The sequence below is a fragment of the Neofelis nebulosa genome, chromosome 2 (genome assembly GCF_028018385.1).
Source record: "Neofelis nebulosa isolate mNeoNeb1 chromosome 2, mNeoNeb1.pri, whole genome shotgun sequence".
NCBI classification, from domain to species: Eukaryota; Metazoa; Chordata; class Mammalia; order Carnivora; family Felidae; genus Neofelis; species Neofelis nebulosa.
Genome location: NC_080783.1, coordinates 143109375 through 143129400, shown reverse-complemented (window position 1 = coordinate 143129400; position 20026 = coordinate 143109375). Strand labels below are relative to the sequence as shown.

Here is a 20026-nt window from a genome sequence, read left to right as displayed (position 1 = left end):
ACAGATGTGAGGTGATACCTCATTGTGGTTTTGATTTGCATTTCCATGATTATTAGTGATGTTGAGCATCTTTTTAGGTGCCTGTTCACCACCTATATATCTTTGGAGAAATGTCTATTCAGATTCTCTGCTTATTTCTTTTTTTCTTTTAGGAAGAAAGAGAGAGAGCGTGAGCTGGGGAGAGGGGCCGAGGGAGAGAGAGAATCTTAAGCAGGCTCAACTCGGAGCCAGATGCAGGGCTCAATCCTAGGAGCAGAGCCAAAATCAAGAGTTGGAAGATCAGCCCAGTGCTCAACTGACTGAGCCACCCAGGTGGCCCCCACCCCCCTATTTATTAATTAGATTATTTTTTCTTGAGTTGTATGGGTTTTTAACATATTTTGCATATTAACCCCTTATCACATACATGATTTGAAAATACTTTGCCCCATTCAGTTTTGTTGATGATTTCTTTTACTCTGCAGAAGCTTAGTTTTGATATAGTCCCACTTGTTTATTTTTGCTTTTGTTGCCTTTGGCTTTGGTGTCAGATCCAAAAAACTCCTCACCAAGACTGATAGCAAGAAGCTTATTGCCTATGGTTTCTTCTAGGAGTTTTATGGTTTCAGATATTATGTTCACATCTGTAATCCATTTTTAAGAATTTTTATTTTATTTTTGAGGGAGAGAGAGACAGAGTGTGAGCTGGGGAGGGGCAGAGAGAAAGGGAGACACAATCCAAAGGAGGCTCCAGGATCTGAGCTGTCCACACAGAGCCTGTTGCGGGGCTCAAACCTACAAACCATGACATCATGACCTGAGCTGAAGTCAGATGCTTAACTGATTGAGCCAGATCATGACCTGAGCTGAAGTCAGATGCTTAACTGATTGAGCCACCCAGGCGCCCCATGTCTTTAATCCATTTTTAAGTTAATTTTTGTGAATGGTGTAAGATAGTGGTCCAAATTCATTCTTTTTCATGTGGCTGTCCAGTTTTTCCAACACCATTTATTTAAGAGATTGTTTTTCTCTATGATATATTCTTGATTCCTTTGTCATAAATTAGTTGACTAAATATGTGTGGGTTTTTTCCTGAGCTCTGTTCTGTTCCATTGATGTATGCATCTCTTTATGCCAATACCATAGTCTTTTGATTACTATAGCTTTGTGGTACAGTTTGAAATCAGGAAGTATAAGGTTTCCAACTTTTTTCTTTTTCTCAGGATTACTTTGGCTATTCCAGCTTTTTGTGGTTTCATGCAAGTTTTAGGATTGTTAGTTGTATTTCTGTGAAGAATGCCATTGTTATTTTGATAGGGGTTGCATTGAATGTGTAGATTGCTTTGGGTAGTAGGGACATTTTAACAGTATTGTTTTAATCCATCTTTATGAAACAGCTTTATTTGTGTCTTCTTCACTTTGTTTCATTGATGTCTTGTAGTTTTCAGTGTATGGATATTTCAGCTTTTTGGTTAAAATTTATTCCTAGGAATTATTTTTTTGATGCAGTTGTAAATGGAATTGTTAATTTTTCTTTCTGATAGTTTGTTATTAGTGTATTGAAATGTGAGGATTTTCATATATTGATTTTGTATTCTCTACCTTTACTGAATTCATTTATCAGTTCTAACAGTTTTTTGGTGGAGTCTGGTGGATCTTCTATGTATAGTATCATGTTATCTGCAAATAGTAACAGGTTTACTTTTTCCTGTCTAATTTGAATGCCTTTTATTTCTTTTCTTGCCTAAGTGCTGCAGATATTGCTTCCAATACTATGTTGAATAAGATTGGTTAAAGAGGGCATCCCTGATCTTAGAGGAAAAATTATCAGCTTTTCACTGCTGAATATGTTAGCTCTGGGCTTGTCATATATGGTCTTTATTATGTTGAAGTGCGTTCCCTCTATACCCACTTTGTTGGGAGTTTTATCATAAATGAATGTTGACTTTTTTCAAGTGCTTTTTCTGCATCTGTTGTGATGATCATATGATTTTCGTCTTTTTTGTAAATGTGTTGTATCCATTGATTTTTGTGGATGTTGAGTATCTGTGGAATAAATCCCACATAATCATGGTATATAATTCCTTTAATGTATTGTTGGATTCAGTTTACTAATATTTTGTTAAGGAATTTTGCATCAGTGTTCATCAAGAATATTGCTCTGTAATGTTCTTTGGTTGTGGCATCCTTGTCTGGTTTTGGTATCAGGGTAGTACTGGCCTTGTAAATGAGTTTGGAAGTGTTCACTTTTTTCTATTTTTTGGAAGAGTTTGAGAAGATTCTTCTTTGGATGTTTGGTAGAATTCACCATTGATGACATCTGGTTTTGGACTTGTTTGTTGGGAAGTTTTTTTGCTTCTGTTTTTTAATTTTTTTTTTTTAATGTTTATTTTTTGGAGAGAGAGAGTGTGAATGTGGAAGGGGCAGAGAGGGAGACACAGAATCCTAAGCAGGCTCCAAGCTCTGGGCTGCCAGTGCAGAGCCCAACATGAGGCTCAAACTCACAAACTGTGAGATCATGACCTGAGCCTATGTCTCTTAACCAACTGAGCCACCCAGGTGCCCCTGTTGGGAGTTTTTGATTACTGATTCCATCTCCCTACTGTTAATTGTTATGTTTAGATTTTCTAATTCTTTGTGATTCAGTTTTTTATTTAATGTTTTTATTTATTTTTGAAGGAGAGAGAGAGCATGAGCGGGGGAGGAGCAGAGAGAGAGGGAGACAGAATTTGAAGCAGGCTCCAGGCTCTAATCTGTCAGCACAGAGCCCGATGCGGGGCCCGAACTCACGAACTGTGAGATCATGACCTGAGCCGAAGTCGGATGCTTAACCGACTGAGCCACCCAGGTGCCCCAATGTGATTCAGTTTTGGTAGGTTGTATGTTTTTAGGAGTTTATTTTTTCTGGGTTGTCCAGTGTGTTGGTTTATGATTATGTATGGTCGTCTCTTAGGATTCTTTGCATTTCTGTGATACTAGTTTTAATGTCTTCTTTTTCATTTCTGATTTTATTTTATGGTTTTTTATTGTGTAGTTGACACATAATATTACATTAGTTTCGACACATAATATCACATTAGTTTCGGGTGTACAACAGTGATTCCACAAGTGTATACATTATGCTGTGCTCACCACAAGTTGTAGCTGTCACTGTACAACACTATTACAATGCCATTGACGCTATTCCCTATTCTCTACTTTTTATCTCCATGGCTTGCTTATGTCATAACTGTTAAACCTGTATTTCCCACTTCCCTTCACCCTTTTTGTACATCCCCCACGTCCCTCCCCTCTGGCTACCATCAGTTTTCTGTATTTATGGGTTTGTTTCTCCTTTTATTTGTTCATTTTGTTTTTAGATCCACATATAAGTGAAATGATATGGTATTTTGTCTTTCTCTGACTTATTTCACCACGTGATTTTAGTTCTTTCTTGGTGAGTCTAGTCAGATTTGTCAATTTTGTTTATCTTCTCAGAGAACCAGCTCTTAGTTTCATTGAGTTTTTTTATTATCTTTTTAGCCTCTATTTCATTTACTTCCACTCTGATCCATTTTCTTCCTTTTTTAAATTTTGAACTTTGTTAGATTTTTTTTCCCTAGGTTTCTGAGGTTTAAAGCACTAGGTGGTTATTTGAGATTTTTCTTGATTTTTGATGTAGGCATTTATCACCTTCGAACTTACATCTTAAAACTGGTTTTGTGGGGAGCCTGGGTGTTTGTGGGGAGCCTGGCTCAGTCAATTAAGTGTCTGACTTCAGCTCAGGTCATGATCTCGCGGTTCATGAGTTTGAGCCCTGCGTCAGGCTCTGTGCTGACAGCTCAGAGCCTGGAGCCTGCTTCAGATTCTGTGTCTGCCTTTCTCTCTGCCCCTCCCCTGCTTGTGCTCTCTCTCTCTCTCAAAAATAAATAAACATTAAAATAAATTTAAAAAAACGGCTTTTGCTGTATCTTCTCTAAGTTTTGATATGTTGTATTTCCATTTTCATATGTCTCCAGGTATTTTTTTTCTTTTTTAGTGTGTTTGTTCAGTAGCATGTTGCTTAATCTTGATATAATTGTGAACTTTCCAGTTTTCGTCTTATAATTAATTTCTAGTTTCATACTGTTGTGGTCTGAAAAGAGACTATAATGTAGTAAGAGGCACAGAAGAGCATTACATATTGATAAAGGGGTCAATAAAACTAAAGGCTGTAATATTTGTAAATTTGTATGCATTCAGATAGAAGCACCCAGTTATATTCATGACCTAAAGAGAGAGAGAGAAATTGTAGTAATAGTAGGGGACTTTAATATCCCACTTTTATCAATGGTTAGATCAGACAGAAAAAAATAAGGAAAATTGGCCTTATATGACACTTTAGACCAGATGGATTTAGCATACATTGCATCCAAGCCTGACATTCTACCCAAAAGCAACAGAGTACAGATTCTTTTTTTTTTTAAGTTTTTATTTTAATTTCAGTTAACATAGTGTTATGTTAGTTTCAGATGTACGTTATAGTGTTTCAACAATTTCATACATCACCTGATGCTCATCAGAAGTGCTCTCCTCAATCCCTATCACCTACTTAACCCATCCCTTCCCTCCTCACCTCTGGCAACCTTCAGTTGGTTCTTTGTAGTTAAGAGTTTGTTTTAGGTGCCTGGGTGGCTCAGTCAGTTGAGCATCAGGTCATGATCTCATGGTATGTGGGTTCAAGCCCCGTCTTGGGCTCTGCTGACAGCTCAGAGCCTGGAGCTTGTTTCTGGTTCTCTGAACACCCAGCATAGTACCTGGTAGTTAACAGATATTCAACAAATATTTGTTGGGTAACCACAGCCATAGAATTTAAATAAGATCGTCTTATTTTCCTTAATTTTCATGGGAGTCTTGTTAAAGTGGTTTGGGCAACAGACTGTTTTGGTTAAAATGTTCCGGTTAATTAAAAAATATATTTATTCTGAGATACTAGTTTTCAAGTATTAACATCAGGTTGGGAGACAAAACTATGTAAGTTGTTTATAAGGCTACATTTTTGCATATAAGCCATTATAAGTGGAAATTAGGATTGAAGTCAGGCAGTTCATAGTCTTGTAGTTTAACTTACTTGCAGTGTTTCTAATATTTATTACCCACTGTGATGGTTTCATAATATAACCTTGTACTGTTATGTGTTTCTTCTCAATGTTGTCCATCTGCTAATTTTGAGCCACTAGTAGTAACCCAGACCAAGGATCCAGCAAGGTGAGGGATGAGAGGATAACATCTGCAGATAGTAGGAGTGAGGTGTTTGTGTCTTAAGCAGGTGGAACATTACCCATCCACATCCACTTGTTTGCTCTTCAGGTAAAGAATGTGGAGAAAATAGTTACATTGATAAGTCCCCAAGGAAAGACTTCTATATGTTGGCATTTAGAAGTTTTCAACCTAAGTGTTGCCTTGCCACCTAATCACCCCAAGACAAAGTTCAGCACTGTATAAAATCTGGCATAACATATAAAGAGTTCCTGTGTACATTTTTATAACTTAAAATGTTAAGTATCAGTGGACAGCTAAGGATCACTAAATAGTTGAGGAAAGTCTCCTGCATAAAAGTAGAGCCCAAAATAAACAGGAGAAATGATTCCTAAAGAAATAGATAATGGATGGGGTTTACTGAGAGCTGAACAAGTATGACTGAAAGAAAACCTTCCATCTAGACACATCCTTATGAAATTTGAAGACATCAAGGATAAAGGAAGATCCTAAAAACGAAATGAGGGGGTACCCAAGGAATAAAAATCAGAGTGTATCAGATTGGAGTACCTACAGAGTAAAAATCAGAGTGGTATCAGATTTTTCATTATCAGTGCTGAGTGCTAAATGTAGTATAGGAATATCCTCAAACTTCTTAGGGAAAATACTTTCAACATCAAATTCCATATCCAGGAAATTGTCAGTCTGTTTTGAATTTAGGATTGAGATAGGTTTAGATACTTAAAGGCTCAGAAAATGTACCTGTTTACATCTTTTAATTGCAAGCCATTGCTTCAGCAAAAGAATGTACAATCTAGAAAATAGAGTAAGAAGAGAAACTTGGAGGATGATAAGGCCTAGGGGGTAATCCGTGCAGAGTGGTGCAGGAATATAGAGAGCTGTAGAAGCAAGAGTTACCTGTGGAGAAAAGAAAGGTTTAGAATTCTTGACAATTTGAAACAGAGAAGAGATAAAGGAATGCATTAATAAGCAATTCCAGGAAAAATAAAAAGTGAATAAGAAAAGTTGTTTAACGAGAGTATGCCATTTAGCTTTGCAGTGATTAATGTTTACAGTTTTTAATTACTTAAAACACATTATTGATTTAATGAAATGAGTGCAATAAGATTATACAGGATGGAAGTTGGTAATTATAATTTTTTATAAAAAGTCAGATCTGAAATAGATGAATTAAAAAGAAATATAACACATTATTTAGAAATATAGAGGTATCTTCTAGAAGAAATAGCTGAGAGAGTTAAGAAAGCACCTGCCTCTGCAGAACAGGATTGGGATATGGAAAGGGATGGGTGGGCAACTGTTGCGTTTTGTTTTAAACCTTTCTATGTACATGATTTTTAAAAAGTATGTAGTGTTATTATTATTTTTTTTATAATTTATGAATCTAAGGATTAGAGTAGAGCCAGCCATTAAGCTGCCTGCTTTATGATTTTTATTCTCTAGGTCTGACCCTGGTCCCCTTTGATGTTCTACTTTCAAGGAAACCTCAAACGGAAAGAATTCAGCCAGCCCCAAGCTTCGTTTTACTTATACCTTCCTCAAGAGATAAAAGAGAATTCTTACCCCATAGCTTTAATGCAGAGCCAAGCTTCAGTAGATTGACTTCTGCTTGTATCTGGGCCCTACTTTGGCCCTGCGTGGCCTCATGAATTTGACTGTATCTTTGTGAAAAATTTGCCACCAAAAGTGGCACTGTTGTGTAGTTACATTATATCGTTCACAGGTGATTCACTCACACATGTTGTGCTTTTTTTCTCAGAGAAGGGAAGAAATTGTGGGAAAGAGTCTGGGATAGATAGCAGCTTTTGCTTTTTAAGAGATGAGATTAGTCAGGACCTGTGACAGATAAAAGATTAGGATAGCAGTAGAATTAGGTATTTTATTTTTTTTCTCTCTTAGTAGTGCCTGTCATTTCCTGCAATTGCATACTCTTTTGACTTTGTGGATTGGGGTGAGTCAGAGAGAGAGGAGTCCTCCAGTGGAGGGTGGCAGTGTGAAGTGGGACTAGGTTTTCCTTCCTTTACTTCCTTTGCTGCCAAGTGGAACTGTGTGGGCTGAAGAGTAGTGGCAGGGTTACTAGAGACATGGTTGTGGTGGATCAATCGTGGCTGATTGGGTTATCAGAGAAGCGGAGAGAAATTCAGCAGCATAGTAGAGGGATGAAAGTTCCTCCTGGGAGACAAGTCCTGTGATGGAATAGTGGTGTTTGATTCTTTAGAGATTGCCTTTAATTAAATTGCCAGTTATTACTGGTATATACTGATTATTTATTGTGTTCCTAATACATTCTGGGCACTTTGCAAAGTTCTGGGAAAGTAATAGTAAGCAAAATGGGACAGTTTTTTTTCCTTTTCAGAGTATAAACTGTTTAGAGAGTGGGGAATAGATGAAGATAAGTAGGCAAATGAAGCACAGTGTGAGAAGTATAATATGGGAGAACTATTGCATACCCCAAGAGAGCATCTAGCCTGAACTTGGGTTGGGTTGAATCAGGAAAGGGGCCTTAAGAAGGAAGGTCTAGCTGAATCTTTGCTACCAAAATCTTGGGCCCTGAACATAGGGACCTTGACTCAAGTCTTATTCACCAGGCCTAGAACAGATACTTATTAAATATTTATTGAAGGAAAAATAATGAACCTGAAAGGGAGTTGAATTTCTTGATATTTCTTCTACCATTTATTGAGAAATTATACTGTATCAAGTTCTTAACCCATGTTTTTTAATAGTGGCTTCATATAAATCCTCAGAGATTATTGCAGACAGATGAAATCAACTGTCCTTGGTCTCCCATGTAATATTCAGATAGTTTTCTTGTTAGCTGGGGGAATAAATTGGGGAAGAAAAAAGGCCACATTATTTGAAGTATGCATCCAGTTCCCAAGTTCTTGAGTTAGGGTGTTATTTATTGTGGGAGTAGTAAACCAAGAAAGAAGAAGCAGCTTGACCTTGGTCTCCCATTTGGTTTCAAGGGAGGAAACTTCATTGTTCAGGCAGTCTCTCTCAGGATGGATATCTGTAGCAGTGAAGGAAAAATGCTTCTCTAAATAGTATTATGGATAGAAATACTCTATGTGTGTGTGTTGTCAAATAGTAGAAGCATATAGCAAATAGTGATCATGGTTGTGACCATTCTTGAAATGTGACTTGATTTCTGCTACTTTGTCATCTATATTGTGTATTGTGAAGAGCTGATGTATTGGGTCAGATCTTAGTAACATAGAAAAAAGTATACTACATCATCCCAAGTTTGTGGTCAGGATATGTCTAGTTTCCCCAGTCCTCAGATATACACTCTCATTTACCAATTGTCTTAACATACTGACTTGAAAGTATTTAATATATGTCCTTGTAAAATACATGGTATTATATATTTGTGTTTTCACTTTGCATAAATGATCATTATGGTATAAATTTTGTTCTGTTTCTGTTCTCAACAACATATTTGCAGGATATTTCCATGTATGTGTGCTTTACTTCCAAGATTATAATAATATTCTATGTTTTCTAGTTATATTTCAATTTCTACATTTTATTTTTATGTCTTTAATCCATCTGTAATTCACCTTTTTGTGTATTGTGAATTAGGAGTGCAACTTCTCCATTTAAGTGAATCAGTTTCCCCAATACTCTTTACTACATAATATGTTCTTTCTGTACTGATTTGTGGTGTCATTTTTGTCATATATCCATCCACTTCCCATAAGTGAAACTGTTTTGGAGATGCCTATTCTGTTGTAATGATGTTCTTATGTGTTCCTTACCTGTTCAGAACAATTTTCTCTGGAATATGTCACAGTATGTGGTAGGGCAAGTCTTCCCTTCTTTGTTTTTCCTTTTAAAAGTTGACTTTGGGCGCCTGGGTGGCTCAGTCGATTAAGCTCTGACTTTGGCTTGGGTCATTATCTCCCAGTTCGTGAGTTCAAGCCCCATGTTGGGCTCTGTGCTGACAACTCAGAGCCTGGAGCCTGTTTCGGATTCATATTCTCTGTCTCTCTGTCTTCCTGTCTCCCTCCCTCCCTCCCTCCTTCTCCCTCTCCCTCGCCTTCCCCCACTGGTGCTCTATCTCTCTCAAAAAGGAGTAAATATTTAAATTTTTTTTTTAAAGTTGACTTAACTAATCTATGGATTTTTAGTTTTTTTTTTCTTTTTACAAATTTTATAAAGCATTTGACTTCAGAAAATCTTGCTGCGATTAATTAGAACTGCACTGAATTTATACACTAAAGATTGTCTGCCAAATACAGTGAAATTTAAGTTGTACTACATCTGGGAGAAGCAACAGTATTATAGACACTCTTAACATCCTGTAAAATGAAAAGGCATGGACTGCAGGTGTGATGGGTATTGGGAAGAACACAGCACCTTACATAACCCAGCAGCAGATGTTCGGAGTACAGAGCTTAAGAAAAGGGCATGCAAACCAACTCCTTTATTTTTTTCGCTTAAATTTTCTCTGTTCTGACTTCTTAAACACGCAAGGTAGCCTAGCCTGGATGCAAGAGAAAAGTTACAGCTTTGTAGCTACTGACCAGAGTCAACTGATCATCCACACGTACTTATTCCCTAATCAAGAAGTCTTTGTTGGGACACCTATGTGGCTCAGTCAGTTAAGCGTCTAACTCTTGATCTCAGCCGAGGTCTTGATCTCAGGGTCGTGAGTTCAAGCCCTCCATTGGGCTCCATGTTGGGCATGGATCCTACTTTTATTTATTTATTTTTTTTAATTTTTTTTTTCAACGTTTTTTATTTATTTTTGGGACAGAGACAGAGACAGAGCATGAACGGGGGAGGGGCAGAGAGAGAGGGAGACACAGAATCGGAAACAGGCTCCAGGCTCCGAGCCATCAGCCCAGAGCCTGACGCGGGGCTCGAACTCACGGACCGCGAGATCGTGACCTGGCTGAAGTCGGACGCTTAACCTACTGCGCCACCCAGGCGCCCCGGATCCTACTTTTAAAAAAAAAGTCTTTGTCATGGCACTTTTATAATGTATGAGCTGGGAAAACTATTTCCAACATGTGTAACAAAGTGTTATTCATAATATATAAGATGCTCTTAAGTCATTATGAAAAAGATGAACATTTCAGTTTTAAAAAAGGACAGAGAATATCTGCTGTTTCCAGAACCCATAAAAATGAGCAAACCTGGAAAAAAATACTTATGTAATAATAATAGAACTGTAGATTGAAATATTGTGTGTGTGTGTGTGTATGTGTGTGTGTTGTCAAATAGCAAAAGCATAATACTGTTGGTGAAGGTATGGGCCTTCAAGTACTGTTCTGGTAGTGTCAGTGAGTGTTAATTAGTACCTTTTTTGGAGATTCATTTGATAATATCAGTTAAAATATATACATAATGTAGGTTGGGGAATGGGGTGTTTAAATGAAATAGTATTGGCCATGAGATGGTAATTGAAACTGGATGGTGACTACCTGATGGTCTCTTTCACTTGTTTTGTCTGCTTTTGCATATGTTTGTAATTTTCTACAGCAAAAAGGAAAAATGTGTATGTACTTTGATATAGTAGCAAGTATTCTTTTTTTTAATTAAAGATTTTTCTTAAATGTTTGTTTTTGAGAGTGGGGGTGAGCAGAGAGAGGGGCGATAGAGGATCCAAAGCAGGCTCCACACTGACAGCAGTCAGCCCAGCGTGGGGCTTGAACTCAACAAACTACAAGACCATGACCTGAGCCGAAGTCAGACACTTAACCAACTGAGCCACTGAGGCACCCTGATATAGTAATTATTCTTTATGAGTTTATCCCATGTAGTAATGGGAACGCTTAAAAAATAAAATGTAAATGGATGAGCTTTATATTGCTTGTAATAGTAAAACATTGGAAACCTACTAAATGTTCCTCAGTTGAGTAGTAGTTGGAAAGTAGCTTAGCATTTGAGGAAAAAATTATCTTACATACTTTTTTTTTAAATGTTTATTTATTTGAGAGACAGAGTGCAAGTGGGGGAGGGGCAGACAGAGGGAGACACAGAATCCAAAGCAGGCTCCAGGCTCTGAGCTGTCAGCACAGAGCTTGACGTGGGGCTTGAACTCACGAACTGTGAGATCATGACCTGAGCTGAAGTCAGATGTTTAACTGACTGAGCCACCCAGGCACCCCTTACATACTTTTGTTTTATACTTTCACAGATGGACATTGTGTTGGCCATGATACATTATTGTGTAAGAAAAGTTATAGAGGTTACATAATACTCCACTTTTTATTAAAACATTATATGAATTATGTCTATATATGTGGTATATGTGGTATATATGTGTGTGTGTGTGTGTGTGTGTGTGTGTGTGTGTGTGTGAAAAGTTAAGAGAATAACAGTTCTTTTGTGGGAGGAAGTAGCATAGGGAATTTTCACTTTTCACTCTTTCTGTATTATTTATTTTACCATCTTATGTTTACCTTTATAATCAGAAAGGAAATAATAAATTCTAAAATTAGAAAAATGGCTTCTAATAAAGGTCACATTCTAGAGAGGAAGGATGTAATCAGTGACAATAATGAGGGAAATAACCTTTGGGAGGATAAATGTACAATGTCTATCCTAGTTATGTTTCAGTTGTGCTATTATGGATCATTTGCTTTACTTTCTTGCTTTATTTTTTTGTAAAGTTTCTTTGGGCTGAAGATTAAAAAAGAGGGTAATACTTTTTATAAATACCTATTAATGCAGTTTTATATATGACTTATATTCTTCATGTTTATATGAGTAAAAAAAGATTGGTGTGTATTTGCCATAGTATGTGAATTAAATTCTCTTGTTTATTTAGAACAAAACTGAGATTATTTGTGCACACATTTTTAGAAATGTAACTCTTTATAGATTTTCCTTGAATTGAGCTTAAAACTGTATAAATTCCATATAACCTCTCTGCCTTAAATATATCATGCCCGTTGCAGAGCCTTGAGGATGCAACTGTGAATAAGAGTAATAAAACAGACACATTCCCTGTTTTTGGTGGAATGTTTAGATGAGGGAATGGTGATGTGTGTTGCAGTGGGGTGAAGAGTAAGAGGGCAAGACTACAGTAGAGAGAGTTAAGAGTGTATAACTTTCCTCCAGAGGTTTGACTGTGAATGGGAGGAACAAAGTAGGAGGAAGTGGTGGAAGGGAGCAGAGAGCACAAGGAATAAAGGGAATTTTAGTTCTCTTTTCCCTTACAACACTTTAAGAGAGCCAGATGAGAGACCATTGTGAAAAAGAATTTGTTGAAGCAATAGCACAGCACACAAAACCTATGTGGGACTGTATGCAGTTTTGATTTTTGTACATTTTCCAGTCTAGAATTCTAAGATTCTAGGTCCCATCAGCCACCTTGGCATTCTTTTGAAGTCATCTTTCATCTATAATTAATTATGTCGCTCAGGCTTTGGTTAGTTTCTGTAACTTAAGGAAAGCAAAATGCCTCAAGTGACCACTGGATTTATAGTTTTCCAGAAAGTTGCCTGCTGATAGAGTCATTTTCATATTATGATTTGAAGGCATTAAATTGTTTTAGTGTTTGGAGAAAGAAGATTCTCAGCCTGGCATTGAGCACTCCAGTTGGTAAAATTAATGGCAGTGATTCATTCTCCATTTTTACTTCTCTCTAGCCCTCGTCTTGTCAGACGTTTAAGCGTTTTAAACCCCTCCCCCCTTTTTTTTACAGTTTATTTGAAAGAGACAGTGCAAGCAGGGTAGGGGCAGAGAGAGAGAAGGGAGAGAGAGAATCCCAAGCAGCCTCTTCAGAGCGGAGCTCGATGTTGGGCTTGAACTCATGAACCATGAGATCATGACCCGAGCAGAAACCTAGAGCTGGAGGCTTAACCGACTGAGCCATCCAGGCGCACCAATGTTTTATCTCCTTAATCATGACACTAAATGCCTTTTGCTCACAGTCAATGGCAATAATATATGGCAATATTTATTTATTTATTTAGAACATGGTTCTCACTATGTGATCCGTGGATCCTTGCAGGAGTCTGCAAGGTTAAAATAATTTTCATAATACTTAGATATTATTTACCTTTCTCACTGTGTTGATATCTGTACAGATGGTGTGAAAACAATATTTGGTCAGACTGCTGTGTTCCTTAGTATGAAACAAGGCAGTATTCATTGTTAAGAACTAACAGTAAACACACACACACAGAGAAAACCATATTTCACTAAAGGACATTCTTGATCAAACAGTAAAAATTGTTTTCACTAAATTTTACCTTTAAGTTCAGATTTTTAATGCTGTGTGTGATGAAATAGGAGGTATACATAAGGTATTTATGTCATTGAGTTGCCCACTGAACTAGCAGCTTTTTCATAGAACATCATTTTTACTTGAAACAGTAGCTAACTTGGGTATATGGCAGATATGTCTTTGAAGTTATATACTTCATTTACATTTACTTTCTTACCATTTTTGGTTTTCTTCATTTGTTCTTATGAGTTGATGTTACCATCTTGGTGTCATTTCTTCTCTTTAATAAAGTTTTGTTTGTACCACTTCCTTTGTGCTATTGTCAAATATATTACATTTTCTATATGTTATAGACCTAACAATACAGTTATACACACATATTGTTTCATATACCTGAGGTAGAAGAAATATGCATTTATAGTGTCTTTTATAATTGGTTAATTACCTTTACAAGTATTCTTGGTTGTTGTTGTAATTACAGTGGCTGATGTAAAGTATGCTCATGTGTTAACGTCTCTTTCCACAGTGAACATATGATGGGCTCATACATACAATGAAACCTAGGAAACCAATGGATGTTATTGCTCAGATTATTCCGATATAGCCAAAGGGCTCCTTTTTGCCTGAATGATAAGTAACAATATGTCAAATTATTCCAAAGTCTGGCAGAATTAGAATATAGATGTCTGGGTGTCCAAAGAATCAGAATAAGTGTTGATATAAGATGGGATCTCCTCCCCCAGCAGGATCGAAGAAAGTAGTATTTAAGGTTTTGGTCTGTCAGTAGTATAGTAATTCCAGCTGCTAATGCTGGTAGTGAGAGGAGTAACAGGACAGCAGTAATTAGGACGGATCAGACAAACATGTGGTATTGAGATATGATAGGGTGTTTTATGTTAATGATTGTAGTAATGAGGTTAATAGCACCTAAAATTCAAAAAACACCTGCAAGATGCAAGGAAAAAATGGTTAGGTCCACGGATGCTCCTGCATGGGCTAGGTTACCAGCTAGAGGAGGATATACGGTTCAACCAGTCCCTGTGCCGGCGTCTACTATTGGTGCGAGTAAGAGCAGGAAGGATGGGGGAAGAAGTTAGAAGCTTATTTATTCGAGGGAATGCTGTATCACGTGCTCCAGTTATTAATGGCAGTAATCAGTTCCCAAAGCCTCTGATCATGATTGGTATTACCATAAAAAAGATTACTACAAATTCATGGGCAGTGACAATTACATTATAGATTTGATTGTCTCCTAGTAGAGTGCCGGGTTGGCTGAGTTTGGCTCAAATTAGAAGGCTAAGGGCGGTTCCTACTATGCCAGCTCTGGAACTGAATAGGAGATAGAATGCTGATATCTTTATGGTTAGTGGAAAATAGTGGTTTATGAGCGTAGGTAAAATGGTTGAGTAAAGAGCATTAGAGTGTAAATCTAAGAACAGAGGTTTAAGCCCTCCTTTTGCCAAGCTCTGTGGTGAAATATCACATTGAATTGCAAATTCAAGGAAGCAGCTTCACACTCTGCCAGGGCTGCTTCTGCCTTTTTTTTTTTTTTTTTTTTTCCTAGACAGCGGGAGAAGCAGATTGAAGCCAGTTGATTAGGATATTTAGCTGTTAACTAAAATTTCGTGGGATGGAAGCCCACCAGTCTAGTAAGGACTTAGCTTAATTAAAGTGTTTGATTTGCAGTCAGTTGATGTAGGATAGATTCTTGCAGTCCTTAGAGTTGGGTGTGCAGGAGTTGCTTTCAACCTTAAGAACTTGTTTAGTTACTTCTTGTAAGGTGGCTCTGCTAGCAACAAATTCTCTCAGTTTTTGTTTATCTGAAGTATCTTATTTTGCCTTCATTTTTGAAAGGCAGTTTTGTTGTATATTAAGATTCTTGGTTGACAGTTTTTTCTTTCAGCATTTTGAATATAGGATCTCACTGCCTTCTGGCCTTCATTATTTTTTTTTATATTAAAATGTTTTTTGTTTTTTTTTTTTGCAACGTTTTTTATTTATTTTTGGGACAGAGAGAGACAGAGCATGAACGGGGGAGGGGCAGAGAGAGAGGGAGACACAGAATCGGAAACAGGCTCCAGGCCCCGAGCCATCAGCCCAGAGCCTGACGCGGGGCTCAAACTCACGGACCGTGAGATCGTGACCTGGCTGAAGTCGGACGCTTAACCGACTGCGCCACCCAGGCGCCCCAATTAAAATGTTTTTTTAATATTTATTTTTGAGAGAGAGACCACAAGTGGGAGAGATGCGGGGTGGGGGGGGGGGGGAGGGTGGAGACACAGAATCTGAAGCAGGCTCCAGGTTCTGAGCTGTCAGCACAGAGCCTGATGGCTGGGCTCTAACCTATGGACTGCGAGATCATGACCTGAGTTGAGGTCAACCGACTGAGCCACCCAGGCGCCCCTGGTCTTCATGGTTTCTGATGAGAAGTTAATATTATTGGGGTTACCTTGTACACAATGAGTTATTTTTCTTTCTGTCTTTCAGCATTTTTACTGTTAAATCCCAGTGTAGATCTTTGCATGTGTCCTACTTGGAGCTTGTTGAACTTCTTGGATATGTATATTAATGGTTTTCAGCAAATTTGGGGAGATCTTATTCCTTTGGATATCTTTAAAATGTAGTGTGTCTTTCATTACTGGAGGGCAAGTGGCTGGGAGGGCATGTGTTACATAATAGGTATCATGGAGGGAACTTGTAAAGCACTAGGTGTTACATGTTAAGTGATGAATTTAAATTCTGTACCTGAAACTAAGATTATACTGTGTATTTAAATAATTGGAATTTAAATAAAAACTTGAAGAAAAAATGTAGTATATTTTTCAAACTGAAACTCTGTATGTACCCTTTTTAACACTGACTCCATATGCTGACCTCCTAGCCTTAGGCAACCACCATTTTACTCTGTCTCTCTGAATTTGATACTCTATTTACATCTTTTTTTTAAAGTTTCTTTATTTCTGAGAGAGAGAGCGAGAGCGAGCATGAGCGGGGGAGGAGCAGAGAGAGGGAGACACAGAATCCAAAGCAGGCTCCAGGCTCTGAGCTGTCAGCACAGAGCCCGATGCGGGGCTCGAACTCATGAACTGCGAGATTGTGACCTGAGACGAAGTCGGACGCTTAACCGACTGAGCCACTCAGGTGCCCCACTAGTTACATCTTATAAGTGGGATTATACGGTATTTATTTTTTGTTTGGTGTATTTTGTTTAGCATAATGTCTTCAAGGTTCATCTGTATTATAGCTGATGACAGAATTTCCTAGAATTTGTATATTCTTAGGTATTGAAATTAGGTAGTCCCAATTCCTGGGTATTGAAACATATTTTTTCTTCCCCACTTGTTTTATTTTTGCTTCACTTTTATACTATCTAGTTTTGAATTATTGCCTGTCTAGTTTTATACATTGTTGTATGTATGCATCTAGTAAAACCTCTAAATTGAGAAAGTGAAACCAAACAAATATTGCTTTGTTACCTTTGAGAAAAGTTGATAGTGGTTATACTGTGGATATGCTGTTTATGAAATAGCTAATATATAAATTATGTGATTTTGGAATACATAATTTTGGGGTCTTTTGTTTAAAAAATGTAAATGATGTTACCTCTCATTTGAGTATGAATTTGTGAAATTGGTGGTTCTCATTTTTTTTTTTAAACTCATAGTCTGTATATTTGAAGGACTGTGACACATTTGCATCAGTAAACAAGACATAATGCAGTAGTGGTTCCCTGTAAGGAGGTCATGATTACTCCATCAGTGAGTTTAATATACCCAGCTGCCCCAAAGTCACTGGTTAGTGTGTTTTAACTACATGTGGCATAATCATTTTTATTCTTTTTCAAGTGCTTATGAAATTGTGCCATGTAACTTCTTTTAGTTTATTTTAACCAGTGTTGAGATTTAAGGCATCCTTTGCTCATGACCATAGCCTACCCACTTCACTTAGAACTATTATTTTGATAATAGGTACCTTGAATATGTGTGGTCTCGGAGTGATTGCTGAATCCTTGCCTCACTAAGGATAGGCACTGAATGAATATTGAACACAGCTATCATTCCTTTTAAACTTATTGGTTCCTGGAGAGTATTTGTGATTTGAGGTACTTGTTATAATTTCCCTCAATTTAAGGTTTTTAATAAAAGTGTTTGATTAATATATAGAACATATCATTGGTCTGTAAATAAGCTCTACAAGTAAGTTGATCTTGTATGTGGTCTTTTATTTCCTAAACAGAGACTCTACAGGGGCAGGTAATTCACTGGTCCACAAGCGGTCTCCTTTACGTCGAAACCAAAAGACCCCAACATCCTTGACCAAGCTGTCTTTACAGGATGGACATAAAGTCAAAAAGCCAGCATGTAAATTTGAAGAGGGTCAGGATGTCCTAGCTAGATGGTCAGATGGCTTGTTTTATCTTGGAACTATCAAAAAGGCAAGTTATCTTTATATATCTTTTACTGTTTTGTTACAGTAAACTTTTAATAATTTTGAATTTAAATTTAACTTCATGTTTTTGACTTAAAAACAAATCAACATAAATATTCCTCTGCATTTCAGATAAACATATTGAAACAGAGCTGCTTCATCACATTTGAAGACAGTTCTAAATCCTGGGTTCTCTGGAAGGACATTCAAACAGGCAGGTGCTACTATTTCTCTTGAACGTGATTTACACTGAAAAATTGATTTTCTTTAGCCTGTAATTTTCTTCCTTTCTTTCTTTCTTTCTTTCTTTCTTTCTTTCTTTCTTTCTTTCTTTCTTTCTTTCTTTCCTTCTTTCTTTCTTTCTTTCGCCTATTATTTTCTAAGTGTTTTCTGTTGAGTACAGTCTATTAAGATACGGCAATCACTTTTGAGGAGATGTATTCTTTATACTTCTCAAGATGTTATACTCTATGTCGCAGACTCTGGAAGAAAAGGAATTATTCTTGTTAGGGTAGAGGTAGGCTAAAGAACAGATGCATCAATGATTGCACATCTGTAAACTGTTAGGGTCTGTCTAATAGCTTTGAATAAAAATTTTTAGCCACTAATATGAGTAACATTTTGGGCTTCAACTTAACTGCCACTTGATTTTATTAGTAAAAGTAACGTAGAGAGCGCTGCCTGGGTGGCTCAGTCAGTTTAAGTGTCAAATTTCAGCTCAGCTCATGATCTCACAGTTTGGAAGTTTGAGCCCCACCTCAGGCTGTGTGCTGACAGCTTGGAGCCTGGAGCCTGCTTTGCATTCTGTATCTCTCCCTTTCTCTCTCTCTGCCCCTTCCCTGCTCACGCTCTCTCTCTCAAAAATAAGTAAACATTAAAAAAAAAAAAGTAATGTAGAGAGCTAATATTTATTGAGAACATACTATTTGCCATATGCTTTTGGGGAAATTAGCATATATTAAACAGGTTTAAAGTATTAGAAATGCTCATTAATAAGAATGACTTGAAATGACCATTTATGGTTTTTATGTTTAGATAGGAAAATGAGGCTATATTTGCGTGCAAATTAAAATGAATACAGGTATGCTTTGGTTTGGTTATAGGTAGGTTTCTTGTAGTGTTTTCCATTTTATTATTGTAATAATTCCTATAATTGCTGTGCGCTCTTTGAATCTGTTAAAGATATTTTTTAGGTATCTCTCATGAAAAGTGATTTACAAAAATATGAATATTAAAATCTGAGTATTTTAGCTGCACACTAAAGCCCCACTTTTTTTTTTTTTTTTGAGTTAATAGGCCTGCACTAAGACCTGTGTTTCATATCTCATAGAAAGGAGATCTAAATTTACTTTCCCTAAAGGATGGGTACCTTTCTAAAATATTTAGTGATTGGGTTTTGAATTTGAATCTCAAGTGCAACTCTATGGTAGGTTACTACTGTCTGTGTGTGTGTGTGTGTGTGTGTGTGTGTGTGTGTGTGTGTGTTTAAGTTTATTTATTTTGGGGGTGGGGAGGGGCAGAGAGAGAATCCCAAGCAGGCTTTGCACTGTCAGTGAGGACAAGGGCTGAAGTGGAGCTGATGTGGGGCTCAAACTCATGAACCGTGAGATCATGACCTGAGCTGAAATTAAGACTCGGATGCTTAACTGACTGAGTCACCCATGTGCTGCTACTGTGTTCTGTTTCTTGATTTCATTCTTAATTTTTTTTAAAGAATAAAGTTTTGGTAAAGGAATTAGAAATGTTCTAATTACCATCTACATAATTAGTACTCAGGGCTTAGGTGGGGAACTCAATAGTTCTTAGTCTAGTAAGATGTCTTTCCAAGAGAAACTTTTTACAGTTCTTGGGACTGATTAAAGTACTGAAATTATGTTTTGCATCTACAATTGAAGACTCAGTGAGAAAATGGGTAGGAGAAAAATAGGGAGTCTCCAACAGTAGTAATAATGAGCAGATCTTGTTACCCTACATACCTAATTATCTTTACTTTCTTAGTTTGTAAACATGGGTCTTTCTCTATGGTAGAACTGAAATTGGTATGTATGTATGTATTTATTTTGAGAGACACAGAGACAGTGTGAGTGGGGGAGGGGCGGAGAGAGGGAGAGAGAGAATCTCAAGCAGGCTCAGCACTGTCAGTGTAGAGCCTGAAGCAGGGCTCAAACTCATGAAACCACAAGATCATGACCTGAG

At 37.3% G+C, this 20026-nt stretch overlaps 1 protein-coding gene across 5 annotated transcripts in view; it reads left to right on the top strand.

Annotated features, from left to right (window-relative positions):
- Nucleotides 1-20026, top strand: part of MTF2 (metal response element binding transcription factor 2) — a 79957-nt gene that overhangs the window by 33496 nt on the left and 26435 nt on the right. For 3 of the 5 annotated variants that reach the window (XR_009257948.1, XM_058716540.1, XM_058716539.1), the window contains exons 2-3: nt 17639-17837; nt 17963-18044. Coding sequence is in view for 2 of the 5 variants with exons in the window: in XM_058716540.1 (XP_058572523.1) it covers nt 17639-17837; nt 17963-18044 (281 nt within the window). In the remaining 3 variants the exon portion in view is untranslated. Of the gene's footprint in view, nt 1-17638; nt 17838-17962; nt 18049-19237; nt 19257-20026 lie in introns of those variants that run through there. The other 2 variants (XM_058716541.1, XM_058716542.1) reach the window with 2 other exon arrangements.